General features: G+C 42.3%; 3 protein-coding genes across 27 annotated transcripts in view; 2 read left to right on the forward strand and 1 right to left on the reverse strand.

Moving 5' to 3' along the window:
* The window catches only part of ECD (ecdysoneless cell cycle regulator), a 58,071-nt gene extending 45,581 nt beyond the window's left edge, over window positions 1-12,490 (forward strand). For all 5 annotated transcript variants that reach the window (XR_012417811.1, XM_074001836.1, XM_074001838.1 and 2 more), the window contains one exon: window positions 11,947-12,490. Coding sequence is in view for 4 of the 5 variants with exons in the window: in XM_074001836.1 (XP_073857937.1) it covers window positions 11,947-12,068 (122 nt within the window). In the remaining variant the exon portion in view is untranslated. The remainder of the gene's footprint in view (window positions 1-11,946) is intronic.
* NUDT13 (nudix hydrolase 13) overlaps window positions 1-25,746 on the reverse strand; it is a 54,852-nt gene extending 29,106 nt beyond the window's left edge. For 9 of the 13 annotated variants that reach the window (XR_006689612.3, XR_012417820.1, XR_012417821.1 and 6 more), the window contains exons 1-4: window positions 25,650-25,746; window positions 11,911-12,101; window positions 7,825-7,916; window positions 1,182-1,321 (exon numbers count right to left, since the gene is read on the reverse strand). Coding sequence is in view for 6 of the 13 variants with exons in the window: in XM_015456192.4 (XP_015311678.1) it covers window positions 1,182-1,321; window positions 7,825-7,907 (223 nt within the window). In the remaining 7 variants the exon portion in view is untranslated. Of the gene's footprint in view, window positions 1-1,181; window positions 1,322-1,812; window positions 1,885-7,824; window positions 7,917-10,521; window positions 10,614-11,910; window positions 12,102-25,649 lie in introns of those variants that run through there. The other 4 variants (XM_065520905.2, XM_065520903.2, XM_005565529.5 and 1 more) reach the window with 3 other exon arrangements.
* Window positions 25,747-25,865: 119 nt separating this feature from the next.
* The window catches only part of P4HA1 (prolyl 4-hydroxylase subunit alpha 1), an 86,828-nt gene continuing 86,665 nt past the window's right edge, over window positions 25,866-26,028 (forward strand). For all 9 annotated transcript variants that reach the window (XR_012417814.1, XR_012417815.1, XR_012417817.1 and 6 more), the window contains exon 1: window positions 25,866-25,966. The gene's annotated coding sequence lies outside the window, so the exon portion shown is untranslated. The remainder of the gene's footprint in view (window positions 25,967-26,028) is intronic.

Here is a 26,028-nt window from a genome sequence, read left to right on the forward strand (position 1 = left end):
TCCAACTTCTAACCTATGGGGGAAATTCACTGGCAATACAGAAGTTAGTCAGTATATAGTGACTCATATAAAACTGAAAGTTCACATTTTGTTTTGTCTTTGAGACACCACCAGGCTCGACTAATTTTTTGTTCCTGGGTAGAGATAGGGTCTCACTATGTTGCCCAGGCTCGTTTTGAACTCCTGGGCTCGAGCAATCCACCGACCTTAGCCTCCCAAAGTGCTGGGGTTACAGGCATGAGCCACCCAACCCAGCCAAAGTTTGCATTTTGAATGACAAATCCCAGTGGCTTAGATATCTTTAGTTATATATGTTAAAAGAGTTCTAAAAGCAAATTTATTTTAATTCACGTTTAATCTTGACCCTTCTAATAAAAATGAAGTTATGATGGAACTCTTTTTTTTTTTTTGAGACAGAGTCTCTCTCTGTTGCCCAGGCTGGAGTGCAGTGGCACGATCTCGGCTCACTGCAAGCTCCACCTCCCAGGTTCATGCCATTCTCCTGCCTCAGCCTCCTGAGTAGCTGGGTCTACAGGTGCCTGCCACCATGCCCAGCTAATTTTTTTGTATCTTTTAGTAGTGACTTGTTAGCCAGGTTGGTCTCAATGTCTTGACCTCGTGATCCTCCTGCCTCAGCCTCCCAAAGTGCTGGGATTACAAGTGTGAGTCACCTTGCCCGGCCATGATAGAACTCTTAATTAGCATAACAGTGTATACCTCAGTGGAGGCTGGAATTCACTGCTCTAAGGCAAAGACAGGCAAACTTTCTGGAAAGAGATACTAAATATTTTAGGCTTTGTGAGTCATACAGTCTCTGTCACAACTCTGCATTGTAGTGCAAAAGTAGCTATAAACAATATGTCAATGAATGAGTATGGCTATGTTCCAATAAAAATTAATTTACAAAACAGGTAGCAGGTACAATTTGGACAGCAGTTTTACCAACCCCTGGTTTAAGGCATTAGTGGTTCATTTCATCAACAAATAATATTTGACTGGACAACTAGAGTTCATAAAATAAATTATTAGTTGGCAGAAGCAGTTATACAAGCACGAGACTCAAAAGCTTTTTGAAAAATCTAGACTCCAAAGTTCAAGGATCTTTCTTAGAATTCATTATGGGCTGAATTCTGCTTAGTGGCCACAGGCTGGTCAACACCACTGGTCCACTCTGGACTTACCTAACAGGCTATGTCGGGGGGCCAGGTATTGATGTGCTGAAGTCTGAAGCAGAGGAGCCAGACCATGAAAGAGGTAAAACGCTCCTGTTTGCTGGGCTTTTTTACATGCATCATCATCTTCCTTCAGTTCAAATAAATACCTGTATTTGGGAAATAAACCATTACAAAACCACCCTTAGTTACCTGTATAGCGTTCATCTTTGAGAATGCTGCCGCTGCATCCCTCTCCTACCATGGTTATTTCCCTTTATTTATTTACAACCTAATTTGCTCCAAAAAGGGTTTGAGGTGGCTATAGGTAATCATTCATTCCCTCCTTTGTCTTACTGTGTACCTCACCTATGCTTCTGTGGTTGCACTATTGGTTTATTTGTTCATTTGTCTGTCTCCTCTGAGAGACTATGATCTCCTTAAGGGGAATGTATGCTTTACTCAGCTCTGTATCTCTGTAGTTAGCATATTGAATGGCTCGATTCAATAAATATTTATTGAATTGAACTTCAAGGGTAATAAATATTTACTGAATTGACCTTCAAGGTACTCTGCCAATATTACACTGTGAGGCAAGAATTTACATGCAGTGGAGTGAAAGGAAAACAAGTACAGTGATAAAACATCAACCACAAAATACCTAGAGATGGGAACAGACTTTTTCACAGCAGACAAAGAGTAAACACTGTATCTTCAGTGACCCTCATTCAATCTAGGGAAGATAAAGAACAAATTTTACCTTCAATGTACCCTTATTTCAAACATCTAGATCCCAAAGTAGATACCATTAACTCCTTATCTCTAGCACAGAGAGCACCTGGCCGGGCGCAGTGGCTCACACCTGTAATCCCAGCACTTTGGGAGGCCAAGGCAGGTGGATCACGAAGTCAGGAGTTCAAGACCAGCCTGGCCAATATGGTGAAACCCTGTCTCTACTAAAAATACAATAATTAGCTGAGCATGGTGGCACACGCCTGTAGTCCCAGCTACTCAGGAGGCTGAGGCAGAAGAATCATTTGAACCTGGGAGGCGAAGGTTGCAGTGAGCAGAGATCACGCCACTGCACTCCAGGCTGGGTGACAGAGCAAGACTCCGTCTCAAAAAAAAAAAAAAAAACAGACAAAGGGAGCACTGATGAAACCTATACTTAACCTATTTAATAAGGATAGTATTTTCATTTTCTTTCTTTTTTTTTTTTTTTTTTTGAGACAGAGTCTCACTCTGTCACCCAGGCTGGAGTGCAGTGGCATGATCTCGGCTGACTGCAGCTTCTGCCTCTCAGGTTCAGCCAATTCTCGTGCCTCAGCCTCCCGAATACCTGGGATTACAGGCATGCTCCAGCTAATTTTCGTATTTTAGTAGAGGTGGGGTTTCATCATGTTGGCCAGGCTGGTTTCGAACTCCTGACCTCAAGTGATCTGCCCTCGGCCTCCCAAAGTGCTGGGATTTACAGGCGTGTGCCACCGTGCCCAGCCATAGTATTTTCAGTAGCCAAAATGAAAATGTGGAAAAAGGGAACATCCTCCTATTCTTGGTTTCTCAAAAAAAGGCAATAATGTAATGGGGTAAGTACCAGGCTTTTCCAGTACCTTCATTAAGGGTGGGCTGAGTCTCTCCCTTCAAATCCTTGTGAATAGCAGGGACAGAATGCAGATTCCCCTGGGGCCTTGGGGTTAGCCATTTTTGCCTGTCAAAAGCCCTAAAACAGACACTCAGGTAAAAACTGGCTGCTTTTGTCAAGTTGGAAAAATAGTTTGCAGATATTTCCTGTGGGATCTGAGAACTCTTGTAATACTAGTAGGCAGAGCTGGCTCAACATGAAAATAAAAAGCAAAAAGACAAATGCACCCAGTGGTATCTTTCAGAACCTATTCTGACTGTGATAAAAGGGGTTACAATGAGCTCTTTATAAATAGAAGACAAAAGAAACCTGATCTTTTAAGACTTGTGATATTTTTAAACTTATTATGAGTCACTGTAGCCTCCTGGGGCAAAGACTCAATGCATGTCAAAGGAGAGACATGTGTCACTCAGAAGTTACCAAATATAAACAATAGAACAAACACTGCTGCCATCGTAAAAGAACAGAAAGAGTGGTACAACCTGTACTTGCCCTAATGACCCTAAAAAGCAAAACACCTACAAAAACACCCAGGTTAAGGTCTTAGACCCAAGGCCTTACTGGAACTGGAATTGAGATCCAAAAGTTCCTTACACTCCTCTGGATCAGGAACTCTTATTTTCAAAAATTTATTTTCCCTTTTCAGTTATAATAGTATGGAAATTGCTACGATGATCAAAGCTGAAAATATTTAGATTATTTTAAAACAAAGTTTTTCCTTATTTTAACAGTAAAAAATAGTCAGTCTTTAATAATCAGAATATACAGTTGTCAATTTTTTTAAAAGGAAATCATCAAAATCCCACCACTCAGGGATAATCACTGTTTACACCTTGGAATTCTCTTAAGTGATTAATATTACATATCAATACATATATATTTAGAATCCATCAAACCTACTAATTTGTAGCCTTTTTTCTTAAACATATGTAAACATTTTCACATCATATTCTTTATTGATAGACTTTTATTCTTTTCTCTGTTTTTGTTTTGAGACAGAATTTCGCTCTTGTTTTCCAGGCTGGAGTGCAGTGGCGTGATCTCGGCTCACTGCAAACTCTGCCTCCCGGGTTCAAGTGATTCCCTTGCCTCAGCCTCCCAAGTAGCTGGGATTACAGGTGTCCGCCACCACACCTAGCTAATTTTTGTATTTTTAGTAGAGATGGGGTTTTGCTATGTTGGCCAGGCTGGTCTCGAACTCCTGACCTCAGGTGATCCACCCATTTTGGCCTCCAAAGTGCTGGGATTACAGGTGTGAGCTACCGTGCCTGGCCTCATTATTTTTATTCATTCTTTTTTTTTTTTTTTTTTTTTTTTTTGAGACGGAGTCTGGCTCTGTCGCCCGGGTTAGAGTGCAGTGGCCGGATCTCAGCTCACTGCAAGCTCCGCCCCCCGGGTTTACGCCATTCTCCTGCCTCAGCCTCCCGAGTAGCTAGGACTACAGGCGCCCGCCGCCTCGCCCGGCTAGTTTTTTGTATTTTTTAGTAGAGACGGGGTTTCACCGTGTTCGCCAGGATGGTCTCGATCTCCTGACCTAGTGATCCGCCCGTCTCGGCCTCCCAAAGTGCTGGGATTACAGGCTTGAGCCACCGTGCCCGGCCTATTCATTCTTAAATAGATTTATTTAATCACTTTTTTTTTTTTGGAGACAGAGTCTTGCTCTGTCGCCCAGGCTGGAGTGCAGTGGCCGGATCTCAGCTCACTGCAAGCTCCGCCTCCCGGGTTCACACCATTCTCCTGCCTCAGCCTCCTGAGTAGCTGGGACTACAGGCACCCGCCACCTTGCCCGGCTAGTTTTTTTTGTTGTTGTTGTTGGTTTTTTTTAGTAGAGATGGGGTTTCACCGTGTTAGCCAGGATGGTCTCCATCTCCTGACCTCATGATCCGCCATGATCGGCCTCCGAAAGTGCTGGGATTACAGGCTTGAGCCACTGCGCCCAGCCTATTTAATCACTTTAACATATTTAAACTCTATTCAATAATCATGTTACTATTCTTGGCTGGGCGCTGTGGCATACTCCTGTAATCCCAGCACTTTGGGAGGCCAAGGCGGGTGGATCACAAGGTCAAGAGATAGAGACCATCCTGGCCAACATGGTGAAACCCTGTCTCAACTAAAAATACAAAAATTAGCTGGGTGTGGTGGCGTGCATCTGTAGTCCCAGCTACTCGGGAGGTTGAGGCAGGAGAATCACTTCAACTGGTGAGGCAGAGGTTGCAGTGAGCCAAGATCATGTCACTGCAGTCCAGCCTGGCAACATAACAAGACTCCGTCTCAAAAAAATAAAAAAAAAAAATTCTTGTAGTTTGTTAAAGGAGTACAAGCAACCTAAACATCCAACATCTGAAACAAGTGTCACAATTTTGTTGTTTGTTCACCCTTGTTCATGTAGGATTTTATGCTTATGTGCTTCTAATTTTTTTTTTTTTTTGAGACACTCCATCACGCAGGCTGGAGTGCAGTGACATGATCTCGGCTCATTGCAACCTCCACCTCCCAGGTTCAAGTGACTCTCCCACCTCAGCCTCCTGAGTAGCTGTAACTACAGGTGCACGCCACCATACCTGGCTAATTTTTCTATTTTTAGTAGAGATAGGGTTTCACCATGTTGGCCAACCTGGTCTCAAATTCCTGACCTCAAGTGATCTGCCCACCTTGGCTTCCCAAAGTGCTGGGATTACAGGTGTGAGCCACTGCACCCAGCCTTTATATGCCTCTAAATTTTGGACTGGGCACTCATGCTTGGTAGGGCTTTATATGTAGGAATCACTGGTTGTGAGTATATACTTCCTAAGGAGTTTTATATTTGTGTTTACATGGTGCCCCAGGGGTATTTTCAGTCCAAGGTTACTACTTAAATTCATTTCTTAGGCTGGGCATGGTGGCTCATGCCTATAATCCCAGCACTTTGGGAGGTAGAGGCAGGAGGATTGCTTGAGCCCAGGAGTTTAAGACTAGCCTGGGCAACATAGCAAGACCCTAGCTTACAAACAATAAAAAAAATATTGGCCGGGTGCAGTGGCTCACGCCTGTAATCCCAGCACTTTGGGAGGCTGAGGCAGGCAGATCACGAGGTCAGGAGATTGAGACCATCCTGGCTAACAGGGTGAAACCCTGTCTCTACTAAAAATACAAAAAATTAGCCGGGTGTGCTGGTGGGCACCTGTAGTCCCAGCTACTCGGGAGGCTGAGGCAGGAGAATGGTGTGAACCCAGGAGACGGAGCTTGCAATGAGCCGAGATCGCGCCACTGCACTCCAGCTTGGGCAACAGAGCAAGACTCCGCCTCAAAAAAAAAAAAAATATATATATATATATATATATGCGCATGCCAGGCATGGTGGTGCACAAGTAGCTTCGCATGTGATCCTAGCTACTTGGTGGGAGAATTGATTCAGCCTGGGAGGTTGACGCTGCAGTGAGCTATGATCATACCACTGCACTCCAGCCTGTGTGACAGAGCAAGATCCTGTCTCAAAAAGAAAAAAAAGAAAAAAAAAATTATTTCTTAGGTTAAGGGTTCTAGGACCACACCACACGGATAGTATAAATTTAACCCCCAAAAGTGTATGAAAGCAGTCTAGTGATTTCAAATTCACAGATTTCTAATTTCTCCAGGCTGAGACAAAAAAGTCTTTATCATCTTCATGTGCTATTGTAGATTTTTATTTCCTACTCTACCTTTCACTGAAGTTTAGTTCTTGGGGAGAGGGGGTGGGGTTATCTACCTTATTTACAGGAAACTTCATGAAATATTATTCAATACAGTTTTTCTCATCTGAAGTGACAGGTATAGAACAATATAGTTTTAACATGTTTATTATTCTATTATAGTACCTTAATTTACTTAATTTCTCCCTTACTGTTCATTCATTCAACAGTACTTTAGTGCCTACCATGTGCCAGGCACTGTTTTATGAAGTAGGGGTACCACAGTGGAAAGACAAAGTCTGATCTTAATAGAACTTATATTCAAGTGTGTGAGATATTTTAGATATCATTGGATATTTAGTTTAAAATTTTTTGGCCAGGTGTGGTGGCTCATGCCTGTAATCCCAACACTTTGGGAGGTCAAGGCAGGTGGATTGCCAGAGTTCAGGAGTTCAGACCAGCATGGACAACATGGCAAAACTCTGTCTCTACACAAAGATACAAAAATTAGCCAGGCATGGTGGCATGTGCCTGTAGTCCCAGCTACTTGGGGTTTGAGGTGGGAGGATCACTTGACCCCAGGAGATCAAGGCTGCAGTGAGCCAAGATCGTACCACTGCACTTCAGCCTGACAGAGTGAGACTCCATCTCTAAAAAAATTAAAAAAATACTTTTTTTATGTTTACTGGTTTATTATAAAGGATATTACAAAGGATACAAATAAAGAGATGCATTTAGGCCAGGTATGTGGGGGGAGGGTGTGGAGCTTCCATGCCTCCCTGGGTGCGCCACCCTCCAGGAACTTCCATGTGTTCAGCTATCCAGAGGCTCTCTGAACCCTGTCCTTTTGGGTTTTTATGGAGGCTTCATTACATAGGCATGATTGACAACCATGTAGAAATGTGATTGGACAAAATGGTTATGATTTCATACTAACAGACTGACCGGAAACCCAGCAATGTCTGTCTGTTCAGGTTCTCTTTGGCCTCTCTGTGCAGCCTTCCTTCCTCCGGAGTATGGGGCACAACCCTCTCTGGAATTAGGGTCTTTGGACCCACAATCAGATCAGAGTCCTGCCATGGACAGGTAAAAGGAGGACAGGAGAAGGTACAAGAGATTTTGTTTCCTGAGGCCTGCCCCTGAGGTCTAAAGTGCCCCACATTATAACAAAAGACTGTAATAAGGGCCATAGGAATTATGAGCCAGAAAACACAGATGAATATATATATACACACATATATATACACACATACACACACACAAACATAATATATAATGTATATATAATAATCATAAACCTAATTATATATGTAAAATCATAATATCACAATAACTTAATGGGCCATACAGAATAATCAAAGCTCAGGTTGGCTAAACTCACCGTGTCTTAGTAACATAGGTTGACAGCAGCCTATAGCACCAAAAAAATTTTCTCCTGCAAGCTATTCCACAATACAGGAACATTGTCAGGTCCTTAGGAAAAAAAACAGGAGTTTTAAAAAAAGTCATAATATGAAATTTAAAGTAATGAATTGCCAAGAGGGTTATATTTTATGCCAGGATGGGATCACTTTGTAATATTAAGGAAAGACAAACTCAATAGGAGTCAGGTGATCTTGTTTCTAAATTGCATTTCTACCCCTAAGTAGCTATGGGATCTCAACATTTCAGTACTTCTTTCATCATCTAGAAAACTGAAACCTGTTCTACCCACCTAGAATAAGAATGAAGTAGAAGGAATCCTGTAGACAAGAATATATAGGGCTGGGCACAGTGGTTCACTTCTGTAATCCCAGCACTTTAGGAGGCCAAGGTGGGTAGATCACGAGGTCAGGGGTTCAAGACCAGCCTGACTAACATGGTGAAACCCCCGTCTCTACTAAAAATACAAAAATTAGCTGGGCGTGGTGGCGCCCACTAATCCCAGCTACTCAGGAGGCTAAGGCAGGAGAATTGCTTGAACCTGGGAGGCGGAGGTTGCAGTGAGCTGGGATAGCACCACTGCCCTCCAGCCTGGGCGACAGAGCAAGACTCTTGTCTCAAAAAAAAAAAAAAAGATAAGAATATATAAAGTCACAGCATTAGGACATTTTTTCAGAAGGCAGCTATGCAAATTCACATGGATCCAAGATATTTTCTATTTTCCTGTAGCTCATTGGGAAAGAAAAAAAAAACGGTAACTAAAGAATCCATTCTGGCAGAGATGGTCCCTTTAAATTGTGTATCAGTATTTTATTCCCCATGAAAAGTACCTTTCACATTGGCAGTAAAAAAAGTCAAGAATTCATTACAGTTAAATAACCAACCACCCTTTTCACTGTGTCTGAGGAAAGCAAGCTTTGACACTAAATGACTGAAGAACATCTAAAATTTAGTCCTGCTTCTTGGTTGCATAATTATGAATCACTGATGATGAATCCTTGGACAGTTTTGGCTACAATCTATGTCCTAGCCATGAGTAAAATATATTTAGCAAATGACATTCAACAAAGTATTTATTGAGTACTGACTTTATTCAGGGTCCCTTAAAGAACACAAAAATATAAAGGATGGAAATCCCTGCCCTCAAGGAACTCTAGCAGGAGAGAGAAAACAAATAGATAGCCAGCTTTCACAGAAGGCAGTATGCAATATGTGGGTTGCAAAGCACTCTAGGAGGTTGTTAAAAGTATTATTCCTACTTTAATAACCCCAAAACTAGTGTGATATACTAGAAAAAATGTATTTAAAGTCATTATTTCTGGCTCATACACCACTCAGAATGTAAACTCGTATGATTTTTTACAGGTTGATTTGGAAATATCTATTAAAGTGTCAAATCATAAGCCTTTTTCCTCAGCAATTCCATGTTTAGGAAATTTACCCTAGGAAGGAAAGGATATGTACAAGAATGTTAGCTGAAAATTATGATAAAATGGATTAATACGTGACTTAAGAACAAATAGAAGGGCTGGGTGCGGTCCCTCACGCCTGTAATTCCAGCACTTTGGGAGGCCGAGGCGGGCAGATCACCTGACGTCAGGAGTTCAAGACCAGCCTGACCAACATGGAGAAACTCTGTCTCTACTAAAAATACAAAATTAGCTGGGCGTGATGGCACATGCCTGTAATTCCAGCTACTCGGGAGGCTGAGGCAGGAGAATTGCTTGAACCTAGAAGGCAGAGGTTGCAGTGAGTCGAGATCACACCATTGCACTCCAGCCTGGATGACAAGAGCAAAACATCGTCTCAAAAAAAAAAGAAAAAGAAAAAGAACAAATAGAAAATAATATAACAGTGAAAAAATATATATAGTAACAGGGAGAGATACTTAGAATATATTATTAAGTAAACAAAAAAAGCAAGGAGGACATGGAGGAGATACTAGTCAAAGTGTACAAAGTTTCAGTGAGGATGAATAAATTCTGGATATCTATTGTGCTGGTGTGGTAACTATAGTTTATAATGTATTGTATACTTGGAAATTACTAAGAAAGTAGATATTAAATGTTCTCAACACAAACTATGTGAGGTGATGGATATATTAATTTGCTAGATTTAATCATTTCACAATGCATACCTGTATCAAAATATCACATTGTAAACTATAAATATATACATTTTTTGGTATACTTTAATAAAGCTGGAGAAAAAACAAGAACAGTTGGTTAACATGACCTAATTAATTTATAAAGAAAAGGACACAGACATACCAATATACATAAATTATATGTATTTAATTATATTTTTCTTTCTTTTCTTTTTTTTTTTTTTTTTTGAGACCGAGTTTTGCTCTTGTTGCCCAGCCTGGAGTGCAATGGGACAATCTCGACTCACTGCAACCTCCACCTCCCGGGTTCAAGCGATTCTCCTGCCTCAGCCTCCCAGGTAGCTGGGATTACAGGCATGCGCCACCACGCCCAGCTAATTTTGTAATTTTTTAGTAGAGACGGGGTTTCTCCATGTTGGTCAGGCTGGTCTCGAACTCCTGACCTCCGGTGATCTGCCTGCCTCGGCCTCCCAAAGTGCTGGGATTACAGGCATGAGCCACCACCCCTGGCCTTATTTATATTTTTCAAATGACTAGAAGTATACATACCAAACTGTTAAGAGTGACTAATTTGGGGGAGTGGGATGACGATAAAGATTGAAAACGGTGCCGGTAATTTTTGCTTTATTCATTTTTCTGTACTGGAAAAAAAAAAAAAAAAAAAAAAAAAAGCCATGTGTACTTACTCCTTTTAAGACAAAAGAAAAGCCTAATAAAATAGTAGTTCCTGAGACTAACTGGTTAATGGGGCTACCTCCATGCCACTGTTACCCCAAAACACCTCACCATATTCCGTGAGCCAAAGGGAATTCATTTGGTGAGTTTCTTGGACCCTGGGAACTGTTGCCAGATGTTTTGCCTAGTTTCTGCTACTAAATTAAGCTTAGCCAGTTGTAGATTATCATGGCCTGCTGATTCATGAGCTGATGGTCACAGAGCTATTTATGTTGTTAAAAGTACAATGTTTGATAGAGATGAAAGGTAATAGCAGTCTTACCCAGCTACTAAATGATGAGGCAAGGTGCTTTAACATTAATAGTTTCTCTGAACTCCCCATAACAAATGATTCACACATGTTTCTTATCCTGTTCATCTTTCCAGAAGAAAGATTAATTAAGCACTAGAGCGTGACAAAAAAGCTCATCTTGAATCTAGTGGTTACTTCCACCGAGAAGAGGCCAGGTTCCCTAGTATTTAAGAGAGCTCTTTTAGGCCGGGCGCGGTGGCTCACGCCTGTAATCCCAGCACTTTTGAGAGGCCGAGGCGCGCGGATCACGAAGTCAGGGGATCGAAACCATCCTGGCTAACACGATGAAAACCCATCTCCGTTAAAAACACAAAAAAATTAGCCGGGCGTGGTGGCGGGCGCCTGTAGTCCCGGCTAATCGGGAGGCTGAGGCAGGAGAATGGCGTGAACCCGGGAAGCGGAGCTTGCAGAGAGCGGAGATCGCCTCACTGCACTCCAGTCTAGGCGACAGAGTGAGACTCCGCCTCAAAAAAAAAGAGCTCTTTTTAGAGTCCATTTCTCCACGACTGTGGACCTCCATGGGATGGGGAAATATGGAGAACTGAGGAACCACGGGGAAACAACTTTGAAGGTCTCACTGACCTGCTTTATAGTTTGCTTTCTAAAGAATATTTTTTCCTCCCTTTAAAAAAAAAATAAAAATTAAGGCACAATGTGAGAAGTTAGCAAGTTGCATTTTAAAATGACTCTCCAAAAAAGTATCAGAAAATTATTAGCTGTGGTTACTGAGGTAGCTCCACACTTATGAGGCAAAACTATGGTTATATCCGTGGTTTTTGCAAAAAGGAAGAGATTAAGCTAAAATGTTAAAATGCTGTGACCACGACCTTTTTTCAAGTTCTGATCATGCCTCCCTGTGAAGTCCTTCCTGCACTTAGAAGCTGAGCAGGTTTCTGTTTCACTGTACTCACTCTGAATTCTTTTCGGGGCACCTTCCTATTCCTCAGGAATCAGCACAAAGGAGGAAACCAAATGTTCACGTTCAACGGCTTCCGTTCCCCAGAAGGACCATTGCAGCTTCTGCCACACTTCCCAGAATCCTCGTAGAGATGCACTCTGGGACTTGTAGTTCAGTTACCAGGCATGCCGCCGTGTTCTCCAACTGCAAGTTAACCATGATTGTCAAAAGCATGAACATCTAAGATCTTATTACCAAGAGAACTACTGTATCCTTGGAGAAAGTAAACTAGTATTAGATCCGTTTTTTAATTTAAAAAAGATAAAGTCATTAAGTCCACCCTCGTACACAGAAGGCATATATTATGAGGCTGGAGAGAGGATGAAGTAGGGGTGGGAATCAAATACCTTTCAATCTTAGTATATCTTAGTTCTCTCTCTGCACACTTTAGAACTAGCTCTAAAATTTCATAAAGTTCTTCCAATTTAAAAGGATGGGACTCTGTATAGGTATGTATAGATATGTTTGAATTTATGGTAGGATTCATTTCTTGATCAGAGGAAGAACATTCCATTTGACTGGAAGCAGTCTCCTAGCAGTGTGTCCGGAATTGGTTCCTTCTGGTGGGATCTTGGTCTCGCTGACTTCAAGAATGAAGCTGCAGAGCTTTGTGGTGAGTGTTACAGCTCTTAAACGTGGCACGGACCCAAAGAGTGAGCAGCAGCAAGATTTATTGTGAAGAGCAACAGAACAAAGTTTCCACAGCGTGGAAGGGGACCTGAGCAGGTTGCCACTACTGTCTGGGGTGCAGCTATTATTCCCTTATTTGTCCCTGCCCACATCCTGCTGACTGGTCCATTTTACAGAGTACTGATTGGTCCATTTTACAGAGTGCTGATTTGTGCATTTACAATCCTTTAGCTAGACACAGAGTGCTAATTGGTGCGTTTTTACAGAGTGCTGATTGGTGCATTTACAATCTTTTAGCTAGACACAGTGCTGATTGGCGCATTTACAATCCTTTAGTTAGACACAGAGTGCTGATTGGTGTGTTTTTACAGAGTGCTGATTGGTGCGTTTACAATCCTCTAGCTAGACAGAAAAGTTCTCCAAGTCCCCACTCGACCCAGGAAGTCCAGCTGGCTTCACCTCTCAGCAGAACTACTTGGGTGCTGCTCTCTTCTCATTTTACTACTAAGGTTACTTGCCTATGAGAGAAAACACTGTTTTTTTTGAGACAGAGTCACTCTGTTGCTCAGGCTGGAGAGAAGTGGTGCAATGTTGGCTTACTGAAACCTCCTCCTCCAGGATTCAAGTGATTCTCCTGCCTCAGCCTCCCGAGTAGCTGGGATTATAGGTGCATGCCACCATGCCCGGCTAATTTTTGTATTTTCAGTAGAGCCAGAGTTTTGCCATGTTGGCCAGGCTGTCTCAAACTTCTGACCTCAAGTGATCCACTCGCCTCGGCCTCCCAAAGTGCTGGGATTACAGGTGTGAGCCACCGCACCTAGCCAAGAGAAGAAGTCCATTCATTCAACATGTGCTTAATGAGTACCCAATGTGCCTAGGACTGTTAGAGAGATATAGAGATATAGAGATAGGATACAGCAGGGAACAAAACATGAAAATCTCTGTCCTCGTGTAACTTACATTCTAGAAGGGGAAACAAACAAGTAAATATACAATGTGTCATGTGGCTATAAAGCTTACGAAGAAAAATAAAGCAAGGTAAGTAGAGGGATTATTTTGCTATTTTATATAGGATGGTCAGCCTCACTGTTAAGATAATATTTAAACAAAGACCCTGAAGAAGGTGATAAATAAACCAAGTTTATAGCTATGGAAAGAGATTTGTAGACAGAGCAAAAGGAGCATATGCAAAGGCACTGGGGTGGGAGTGTGCCTTGCACGTTTTAGGAAAGGTTAGGAAAGAGCATGGTGATCAAAGATGAGATCGGATTAGGCCGGGCACGGTGGCTTATGCCTGTAATCCCAGCACTTTGGGAGGCTGAGGCGGGCACATCATTTGAGGTCAGGAGTTTTAGACCAGCCTGGCCAACATGGAGAAACCCTACTAAAAATACAAAAATTAAGCCAGGTGTGGTGTCGCATACCTGTAGTCCCAGCTACCTGGGAGGCTAAGGCACAAGAATCGCTTGAACCCAAGAGACAGAGGTTGCAGTGAGCTGAGATTGCGCCACTGCACTCCAGCCTGGGTGACACAACGAGACGTTGTCTCAAAAAAAAATAAATAAATAAATAAATAAATAAATAAATAAATCAGATTGGTTCATTATCCTTAAAGAAGACACAGAAGATTGTAGGGAAACAAGATATAAAGTCAATGGATTCTAAGGAGATGGAGAAACACACTTAAGGGGAAATTGGGGCTCTAATAATTTTAAAAGTCAAAATAACTATTTTTTGTAGTAATTGTTAAGTGCTATAATAATAAAAATAGCTCAGACTGAGCATTTGCTGTGTTCCAGGCACTATGCTAAGTGTCCCACATTTGTCATTAATCCTCACATCCTATGAAATCCGCATTAAAATTTGTACTTTAGGATGCGTGTGGTGGCACACGCCTGTAATCTCAGCACTTTGGGGTCTGAGGTGGGAAGATTGCTTGAGTTCACGAGTTCAAGAAACCAGCCTGAGCAACATGACAAAACACCATCTCTACAAAAAATACAAAAATTAGCCGGGCATGGTGGCACAATCCTGTGGTCACAGCTACCCAGGAGGCTGAGATAGGAAGATTGCTTGAGCCCAGGAGTGAGCCGAGATCATGCCGCTGCACTCCATCCAGCTTGGTGACAGAGAGACCCTGTCTAAAAAAAAAAAAAAAAAAAAAAATTGCACATTACAGATGAGAAAATACGGCTTAGAAAAATTAAGTAGGCCAGGCGCAGTAGCTCATGCCTGTAATCCCAGCACTTTGGGAGGCCAAGGCAGGTAGATCACAAGGTCAGGAGTTTGAGACCAGCCTGGCCTATATGGTGAAACCCCATCTCTACTAAAAATACAAAAATGAGCCGAGTGTGGTGGCATGCTCTTGTAGTCCCAGCTACTCGCGAGGCTGAGACAGGAGAATCACTTGAACCCAGGAGGCGGAGGTTGCAGTGAGCCAAGATTGTACCACTAGACTGCAGCCTGGGTAAAAGAGCGAAACTCCATCTAAAAAAAAAATAAAATAAATAAGTAATTTGTCCATATTTACACAGCTAATCAGTAGAAGGAATGGTATATTAACCTAAATCTGTCTTAAGAAATAATCTGTGCTTTTGACCACCATACTCTAGATCTGGATTGTATCTCTGTCTGGGTGTGAGGTAGGGAAATTGAATATAAATATTGGAAAATATTGGAATGATGGAAAAAATCCCATGTTCATAAATAGGAAGGCCTAATTTGGTTAAAATGGCATATTCCCCTAATTGATCTACAGATTCAATGCAATTTCTATTAAAACCTCATTTGGCTTCTTTTGCACAAGCAACAAAGGGAAAAATAAGACATTATCAAAATTTTAGGAACTTTTGTGCTACAAACAATACCATGAAGAATATAGAAGACAACTCATAGAATTGGGAAAAAATTATTGCAAGACATGTATCTGATAAGAGACTTGTATCTAGAATATCTAAAGAACACTTAAACAACACAGTAATAAAAGGATAAACAACCAAATTTAAAAATGAGCAAAGGATCTGAATAGATATATCTTCAAGGAAGATAAAAAATGACCCATAAGCACATGAAAAGATTTGCATGGGAAATGCAAATCAAATCATAATGAGATATCATTTTATACCCAATGGATAGCTACAATCAAAATGCAGATAATGACAAGAAGTGGTGAGGATGTGGTGGAATTGGAATCCTCATACACAGATGGTAAGACTGTAAATGGTGCTGTTGCTTTTGAAAACAGTTTGGTGGTTCCTCGTAAAGTTAAATATAGAGTTACCAAATGACCCAGCAATTTAACTGCTGGGTTTATATTCCCAAGAGAATTGAAAACAAACGTCCACACAAACTTGTAAATTAATTTTGGTGACAGCATTATTCACCATAACCAAAAAAAGTACAAATAACCCAAATAACTATCAACTGATAAATGGAGAAGGAAAAGGTGGCATATCCAACCATACAATGACATTTTTCTGGCAACAAAGAGGAATTATATATACTACAATATGGATAAAGCTTGAAAACATTATGCTAAGTGAAATAATCCAGGCACAAAAGAGTACATATTGTAATCATATGAAATGTTCATAATAGGCAAATATATAGAGACAGAAAGCACATTAGTGATCGGCTAGGAATGGGGGCAATTTATATGAAATATACCTAGGGTTGTGATTACACTTACGTGAAATATTCAGAATAGGCAAATCTATGAGATAAAAAGTGCCTAGGGATGGGGACGAGGTAGTGTTCAAAGATAATGAGGAGTAACTGATAATGGAAACAGGATTTTGGTTTTTATGGGATTTTTTTTTTAAGACAGGATCTTGGCCGGGCGCAGTGGCTAACGCCTATAATCCCAGCACTTTGGGAGGTCAAGGCAGGTGGAATCACGAAGTCAGGAGTTCAAGACCATCTTGGTCAATATGAAGAAACCCCATCACTACTAAAAATACAAAAATTAGCTGGGTATAGTGGCGCGTGCCTGTAATCCCAGCTACTCGGGAGGCTGAGGAAGGAGAATTGCTTGAACTGGGACCCGGGAAGCAGAGGTATCAGTGAGCCAATATCGTGCCACTGCACTGCACTCCAGCCTGGGCAACAGAGTGAGACTCTGTCTCAAAAAAAAAAAAAAAGGGTCTCGCTGTGTGGCCCAGGCTGGAGTGCAATGGCGCAATCACGGCTCACTGCGGCCTTAACCTCCCAGGCTCAAGTGATCCAGCTATACTAATTTACATTCCTACCAATGGTGTATGAGAATTCTTTCTCCGTATCTTCACCAGCATTCATTATTGACTGTCTTTTGGATAAAAGCTATTTTAACTGGGGTGAACTGATATCTTGTAGTTTTGATGTGCATTTCTCTGATGATAATGATGTTGAGCATCTTTTTATATAACTGTTGGGGCAAGGTTTATTTTTTAGTACACAGACATGAATACAGAAAGTGGAGAAGAATTGGATTTATTAATGCAACCAGTCTGCCACAGTAGTTCCATTAAAAGTATTCCTTAAATTGGCCAGGCTCGGTAGCTCACGCCTGTAATCCCAGCATTCTGGGAGGCCTAGGGAGGTGGATCATTTGAGGTCAGGAGTTTGAGAGTAGCCTGGCCAACATGTTGTAACTGTCTCTACTAAAATTACAAAAATTAGCTGGGCCTGGTGGCACGTGCCTGTAATCCCAGCTACTTGGGAGGCTGAGGCAGGAAAATCGCTTGAACCTGGGAGGCAGAGGTTGTAGTGAACTGAGATGGTGCCACTGCCTGTGTGACAAAGGGAGACTCTGACTCAACAACAACAACAAAGTATTTCTTAAATTGATACAGGATATGAAGCAGTGATGTTTCACTTCTGGATTGACTTAAGAACAAACATTAACCTTAGACAAATTATAGATACCACAAGTATATCTCTCTCTCCTTTACTCTTTGCATTAAGATTAGTTATAATTATTTTTTCATTTCATTATTTTCTCAAAGTCACTGAAACAGGTCTAAAACTTACCAGCTTTGGCTCTATGATTAACAAACAACAACAAAATAAAATACTACACAATCGTATATCATACAGCATCCAATGATGATTACTCATATTAATCTGGTACTTCATACTTTTCCAAGAAATTTCAAAATAACATCAATTGACTTTTATAATGTCTTTGTGTGGATGGTGAGGCAAATATTATTATGGCCATTTGGTGAATGAAGAAATTTTTGCATAAAAGTTAAAAGAATTCACTCAGATGCCGTTAATGGTGGACTAGAATCTGGGTTCACTGATTCAACTACTGTTCCTTCCAAATAAGAAGTTATACTTTCTACCAACTTCTGTAATTTTGTGACTGAATGAACTCTAGGTTCTAAACTCTGAGTTTTGCTTCACCAAAGAAAACTGAGATTCCTGGCATTCTTGCCTGGTTTGTTTGAGCTCTTGATAAGTTCATTTGGGTGGAAGAATGCATGGACCAGCCAAGGTCTACAAATCTTTCATATAGCCAACTCAGATTCTGTTTGTTTAGAAGCAGAAGCATTCTTCTGAAATGTAGCCTATTGTTTTGAGTAAAATATTCTTAAAATTTATAAATATTTTCTATGGTTGATAGAATAGCTGTTAGATATCCCACAATAAATTATAGAACTAGAAAATATTTACTATTCAGGGCTCAAACTATTGATATTGAAAGAATAATGTATAGTGAATATATTACTAAGGAAAGATACTAGAAAATGGAAAAGGAGAAAATGGAATCTGCTACACCTGTCATGGTATTCATAACTTTTCACAAACTAAAATTAACCAATATAATTCTAATATCTAATACAATTCCTGGCACATTGCAAGTGCTCAACAAATATTTCTTGAGTGAATGAACAATGTGATATGGAAATCTGCTTCATATGGACAAACCTGTCAGTTGGAAGATTGTGTTTCAACCCTGTGAGAGCATCTGTCATTTCAAACCCAGTAAGATTCAAAATCAAACTTTTTAGCTTCTCTACAGACTCAGCTCAATTTCCCAATTTTTATTTTAATTTTTTTTGAGACAGGATCTTGCTCTGTAGCCCAGGTTGGAGTGCAGTGGTGCAATCACAGCTAACTGCAGCCTTTACCTCCCAGCCTCAGGCAACCCTACCACCTCAACCTCCCCAGCAACTGAGACTGCAAGTGGGCGCCACCATGCCTAGATAATTTTTCTATTTTTTTTGTAGAGACAGAGTCTCGCCAAGTTGCTAAGGCTGGTCTCAAATTCCTCGGCTCAAGTGATCCTCCTACCTTGGTCTCCCAAGCCGCTGGTGTTACAGGCATGAGCCACTGTGCTCAGTCCCAGTATTCTTATTTTGGTTGTCGATACCATTATTTTGCCAGTTTTAATTACATCTGCAAAGTTCTTTTGCCATGTATGGTAACATATTCATAGGTTTTCGAAATTAGGATGTGGACATCTTTGAGGGGCCATTATTCTGCCTACCACAGTGAGCATCCCCATTGAGGCCACATGACGTAGGTGGTCTGGCTACCTCACTGCCGCCATCTCCCACAATGCCAGAGTGCCAGCTTGTTAATGACTAGAATCGTTTCCGGTTTCAGCTACATTCTAGAATCCCTTATGTCTTGATTGTCATGTTCCTATTCATAAGCAAGGAAGAAGTCTTTATCACTTCTACTCCCAAGGCCCATCCACATGTCCGCTGACATGGCATTCACAGGTAAATCCATCCTCTTACATTGAGTTTCTTCTCTGTTAAAGGTAAACAACATAAGGTTACTCCATTGCTTGAAATACTTTAATACTTTCCCATTGTACTTGTTACAGTACTTAACAGGTCGGCATGACCTAGCTTTTGCATACCTCTCCAATCTCCTCTCATATGGGTTCCTTCCTTCCTTACTGCATTGCAGCCACGTTGAGTTTCTTTAGCTCCTCAAATGCACCAAGTTGTGTGTGTGTGTGTGTGTGTGTGTGTGTGTGTGTGGCTACATGGACCTCACATATAAAGATACACAGTAATATTCTCTCTCTCTAAATTCACACACTTCATCTAGCTAATTCAGTTCTCAGTTTAAATGTCATTTCTATAGTGATACTTTTCTTGTGATATCAATCTAAGCCATGTCCCTTGCATTATTCTTTCCCATAGCACCCTGATGGTTTCATTTTTTTTTTTTTTTTTGAGACGGAGTTTCGCTCTCGTTGCCCAGGCTGGAGTGCAATGGCACGATCTCAGCTCACTGTAACCTCCGCCTCCAGGGTTCAAGTGATTCTCCTATCATACGATTAGTATGATCACACTACACTCAGCTAATTTTCTTGTTTTTTGTTTTTGTATTTTTAGTAGAGACCGGGTTTCACCGAGATTGATCTCGAACTCCTGACCTCAGGCGATCCGCCCATCTTGGCCTCCTGAAGTGCAGGGATTACAGGTGTGAGCCACTGTGCCCCACCAAACATGCTTATTGGCCATATATATACATATATATATATATATATTTTTTTTTTTTTGAGAGGGAGTCTCATTCTGTTGTCAGGCTGGAGTGCAGTGGCATGATCTTGGCTCACTGCAACCTCTGCCTCCCGGGTTCAAGTGATTCTCCTGCCTCAGCCTCCCAAGTACCTGGGACTGCAGGCACGAGCCCACGACACCCAGCTAATTTTCGTATTTTTAGTAGACACGGGGTTTCACCATGTTGGCCAGGCTGGTCTCAATATCTTGACCTCATGATCCACCCGCCTTGGCCTCCCAAAGTGCTGGGATTACGGTCGTGAGCCACCATGCCAAGCCTTTTTTTTTTTTTTTTTAAAGATGGAATCTCACTGTGTTACCCAGGCTGGAGGGCAGCTGCATGATCTCAGCTCACTGCAACCTCCACCTCCCGGTTTCAAGTGGTTCTTACACCTCAGCCTCCCAAGTAGCTGGAACTACAGACATGCGCAACCATGTCCATCTAATTTTTCTTTGTGTATATGTATATATTTATTTATTTATTTATTTATTTATTTTTTTTTTTTTTTGAGACGGAGTCTTGCTCTGCCGCCCAGGCTGGGGTGCAGTGGCCGGATTTCAGCTCACTGCAAGCTCCGCCTCCCAGGTTTACGCCATTCTCCTGCCTCAGCCTCCCGAGTAGCTGGGACTACAGGCGCCCGCCACCTCACCCGGCTACTTTTTTTTTGTATTTTTTAGTAGAGACGGGGTTTCACCGTGTTAGCCAGGATGGTCTCGATCTCCTGACCTCGTGATCTGCCCGTCTCGGCCTCCCAAAGTGCTGGGATTACAGGCTTGAGCCACCGCGCCCGGCCCTATTTATTTATTTATTTAATAGAGACAGGGGTTTCGCCATTTGGCCAGGCTGGTCTCGAACTCCTGACCTCAGGTGATCCACCCACCTTGGCCTCCCAAAGTACTGGGATTATAGGTATGAGCCACGCCTGGTTTCCTTATTATTTTCACTTGTCAAATGTGTATGTATGTATATTTGTGTGTGTGCGTTTTTTAATGTTGTACATACATACATACATACATTTTTTTTTCTTTTTTGCTCTGTTGCCCAGGTTGGAGTGCAGTGGTGTGATCTCAGCTTACTGCAACCTCTGCCTCCCAGGTTCAAGCAATTCCCCCCTCTCAGCCTCTGGAGTAGCTGGGATTACAGGTGCACACCACCATGCCTGGCTAATTTTTGTATTTTTAGTAAAGGTGGGGTTTCACCATATTAGTCAGGCTGGTCTCAAACTCCTGACCTCAGGTGATCCACCTGCCTCAGCCTCCGAAAGTGCTTGGATTACAGGCGTAAGCCACCGTGCCCAGCTGAAACATACATTTTTATGTTGTAAGTTTCCTTCAAAGGACTCCAAATTCTACAACAGCAGGAATGATGTACCCAGCACTTAGCATAGTCTGGCTTATATGGGCAGGCAATTATTTATGGATGAGTGAATTTCTGTTGCCACAGTACAGGTTTTAATTCTTTTCAACAAAGATTATAAGCTCCTTAAAAGTGGAGATTGTCTAATTAAAGTTTGATCTTCCACAGCTCAGTAGGTAGTGCCTTTGACACAGAAGGTAGGTGTTCTATAAATTTTTTTTTTTTTTTTTTTGAGACAGAGTCTCGCTCTGTCGCCCAGGCTGGAGTGCAGTGGCGCGATCTCGGCTCACTGCAAGCTTCGCCTCCCGGGTTCACGCCATTCTCCTGCCTCAGCCTCTTGAGTAGCTGAGACTACAGGCGCCCGCCACCGCGCCCGGCTAATTTTTTGTATTTTTAGTAGAGACAGGGTTTCACTGTGTTAGCCAGGATGGTCTCGATCTCCTGACCTTGTGATCCGCCCACCTCGGCCTCCCAAAGTGCTGGGATTACAGGCGTGAGCCACCGCGCCCGGCTCTATAAATATTTATTCTATGAATCTTGGATTACTAACCCAGACTCTCTTTCTCTTCTAATTCACATAGCATATGTGATTGATTAAAGTTCACAACTCATTCTTGGTAATGTCATATACATTATTAGGCTTGTTGTCCAGTTTGGAAAAATCTCCAATAAGCTATTTATTTATTTAGACACAGGGTCTCTTTCTTTTGCCCAGGCTGGAGTGCAGTAGTGAGACCACAGCTTGCTGCATCCTATATCCTGATCATCTAGCCTCAGCCTCCTGAATAGCTGGGACTACAGACACGTATCACCCAATTGATTAAAAAAACTTTCTTTGTAGAGACAAGGTCTCACCATCTTGCCCTGGCTGGTCTCAAACTTCTGGCCTTAATGGATTCTCCCACCTGGGCCTCCCAAAGTTCTGGAATTACCTGGGAGAGCCACCACATCCGCTTCCAATAGATTATTTTATATATGACTTAAAGAGTTCAGGACCCATCAGATTTCTTTAAACTATAGTTTGTTGTGGATGTCCTCATCAAGTTCTGAGAAAAAAATATAAATTTCTTTTTTGGGCAGGGCCCCACAGCTCACGCCTGTTATTTCAGCACTTTAGGAGGCCTAGGCGGGAGGATTGCTTGAACCCAGGAGTTCAAGACCATCCTGGACACATGGTGAGACCCTGTCTCTGCAAACAAAACAAAACCCCACAGAAAACCCAGACGTGGTCGTGCATGCCTGTAGTCCTAGCTACTTGGGAGGTGGGAGGATTGCTGGAGCCCAGTAGTTGGAGGTTACAGTGAGCTATGATCATGCAACTCCACTCCAGCCTGGGTGACAGAGTGAAACCCTGTCTCTTAAAAAAAAAAAAAAAAAAACTTTTTTGGCTAGGTGTTGATAAATGCTAAATCTTTACAATTCTATACATCCAATAATTGGAATAATTTCCCACAGATTAGCTTCAGGTTCCCAAAATTTCAGCCCTGCTTCTCTTCTACTATCCACATAGCTTTTGATGCTAGAACATTGGACACATTAAAATAACTTTAAGAGTTCTGGCCCTGCACCTTTGTTTTATAATGCTGGGTGGATCAGCACAATGGGCAATTGGAGTATTCTTAGAAGCCACTGGGACAGCTGGCAATATCTTAACTACACATGGAAGTGACTGTGGGTTATAAAAATATATCCCAGTAAATTCGAACCAAATGTATTCCTAACTCAACTTCCCTTTAGCTAAATTTCAAAAATGTTTGCTTGCCACTCCAACACTAGACAAAGAGAAACATGGTGGAGGAAAGTCACTAAGGACTAAAGATTGTGGTTTAAAATACATTACTTTTACAAATTTTACAAAAGCATAAGACAGTGTAAACATATTACTAGGGACCCTTCCAGGGACTTGGAAAGGGCTAGTGCAAATGACGGCCCCTAAAGTTGAAGCCTCCTTAGCTTCACAGTAAATCTGCTGCAGAGTCTACGGCCATTTTAATTACTGAGTAAACTGTCAACTTTCAGAGTCAGCTCCATGTAGAGCCAGTGAATATGTTCATTACTGCTCCATTTGAGGCAGGTTTTTTTTTTTGTTTTTTTTTTTTGAGATGGAGTCTGACTCTGTCCCCAGGCTGGAGTGCAATGGTGCGATCTGAGCTCACTGCAACCTCTGCCTCCTGGGTCCAAATGATTCTCCTGCCTCAGCCTCCTGAGTAGCTGGAATTACAGGTGTGTGCCACCACGCCCAGCTAATTTTTGTATTTTTTTTTTTTTTTTTTTGAGACGGAGTCTCGCTCTGTCGCCCAGGCTGGAGTGCAGTGGCTGGATCTCAGCTCACTGCAAGCTCCACCTCCCGGGTTCACGCCATTCTCCTGCCTCAGCCTCCCAAGTAGCTGGGACTACAGGTGCCCGCCACCTCGCCCGGCTAGTTTTTTGTATTTTTTTAGTAGAGACGGGGTTTCACCGTGTTAGCCAGGATGGTCTCGATCTCCTGACCTCGTGATCCGCCCGTCTCGGCCTCCCAAAGTGCTGGGATTACAGGCTCGAGCCACCGCGCCCAGCCTAATTTTTGTATTTTTAGTAGAGACGGGGTTTCACCATGTTGGCCAGGATGGTCTCAATCTCTTGACCTTGTGATCCGTCTGCCTCGGCCTCCCAAAGTGCAGCGATTACAGGCGTGAGCCACCACGTGCCCTGCCTCTTTGGTCTCATAATTACTCTACACTCCTAAAAAGTATTGAGGACTCCAAAAAGCTTTTATGTGGATCACGTTTATCAACATTTACTATATTAGGAATTAAAACAAACGTAAAATATTCATTTAAAACAACAATAAACCTGATATATGTTAACATAAAATAAATAACTTTTTTTTTGAGACAGGGTCTGGCCATGTTGCCCAGGCTGATTTTGAACTCCTGGGCTCAGGTATCTTCCCGCCTCGGCCTCCCAAAGTGCTGGGATTACAGGTGTGAGCTACTTCACTTGGCCTAATAACATATTTTTAATGAAAAATAACTATTTTCCAAAGCAAAAGAATTTAGTGAGAAGAATGGCATTATTTTACATTTCTGCAAATCTCCTCAGTGGGCTAATAGAAGATTCTCATATCCACGTCTGCGTTCAATCTGTTGCAATATCACAGACATGTAGTCTCTGGAAGACCTCACTGTATTGTTACTAGAGTGAAAAAGGCAAATGAAGTCTTAGTATGAAAATAATTTTGACCTTATGGATTCCCTGACTATACTTTCAGAAGTAATGATTCAGATATAATGATTTAGACATCATTATATCTACTTTTTAGTTGCCTCGTGCTCCCGAAGTACCCTCTCTCTCTTTCTGTAGCTACGTAATCAACCTCACCTCCTGCATTTAAGAGTCAAATGTTAATTATTGCTATACTTTTTAGCATACATGGAAAACTTTAGAAACCACAATTCTTAATGAATAACAAGTCTTAGCAACTCATTTTTCTGTTTCACTGACAAGGGAAAAATTATCTCCTTCATTGTATTCTCCCTCATAGTACAGGGAGATATAAAGAAACCCTTGGTTTGGGGTTACTTTATAACTAAGGCAAATGTTAGACTAAGATCAAACGCAACATTGGGTGCCTTATATAAATTAATGTTACTGGAGAATCTAATATTTACCAAGTCATTTCTGTGTGTGAGGCACGTACCTCATTTTATTCTCACAAGAAGCTTACGAGATGGATAGTATCGTCATTCCTATTTTACAGATGAGTAAACGGATACGGAGACGTTGTTAACGCCTAGTGTTACACACAGGACTGAGGCAGGATTTGAATTCAGATAACCTGACCCTGGAGCTCTCAGTCTATTATCTACTGATAAGGTATAAAGGTAGGAGATAGAGCAAGGTTAGTATAAAATGAGTGCTGAGATGTGAGAGGGAGTTTAGCAAAGCAAAAAGCCTTTAGGGACAAGACAGCTGAGCTACCAAGACAGAATCTCTATTATTTTCCACCCTATAAAAATTCTTCTTTAGTTTCTACACTCCCACGTTCCTCTTCTCAATTTTAAGATACTTTATGGCTGGTGGCCTCGTCGCTTAGGCCTGACGCGGACCCTGAAATCAAAGAGGCAAACTGAACAGGAGCGGGGAAACCCCGTGGTAACTACGGTAACGCTGGCGGGGCGAGAACCCTGCGCAGGCGCGTTACATCCCAGGCCCGCTTACCCACACCACGGCGGCCGGTCCCACCCACTCCTCTCAGCCTCAGACTCCACGGGCCGGCCACGGGTGGGGGCAGCAGGGAGGCCCGAGCTTGGCGCCTGCGCAGTCGCCGGAGCGCCGGTGTGATCGAGCTCACGTAGCGAGGGCTGCAGTCGCCTCCTCCCTGGCGCTGCCGTCGCGGCCTAGAGGTTATAAAAGGGCTAACGGGCTCCCTCTGCTGCCCAGTTGCGCCGCCAGCGGGCTGAGGGCAGGAAGTAGCCGCTCCGAGTGGAGGCAACAGGGGACTGAAGAGCGCGCCGCCCTCCTGTCCCACTTTCCAGGTGAGACGCTCCCTCGACCCGGGAGACTGAGGCTGAGGCCACTGGGCAGCCGTGGACCTTTT

Source organism: Macaca fascicularis, chromosome 9 (genome assembly GCF_037993035.2).
Source record: "Macaca fascicularis isolate 582-1 chromosome 9, T2T-MFA8v1.1".
NCBI lineage: Eukaryota > Metazoa > Chordata > Mammalia > Primates > Cercopithecidae > Macaca > Macaca fascicularis.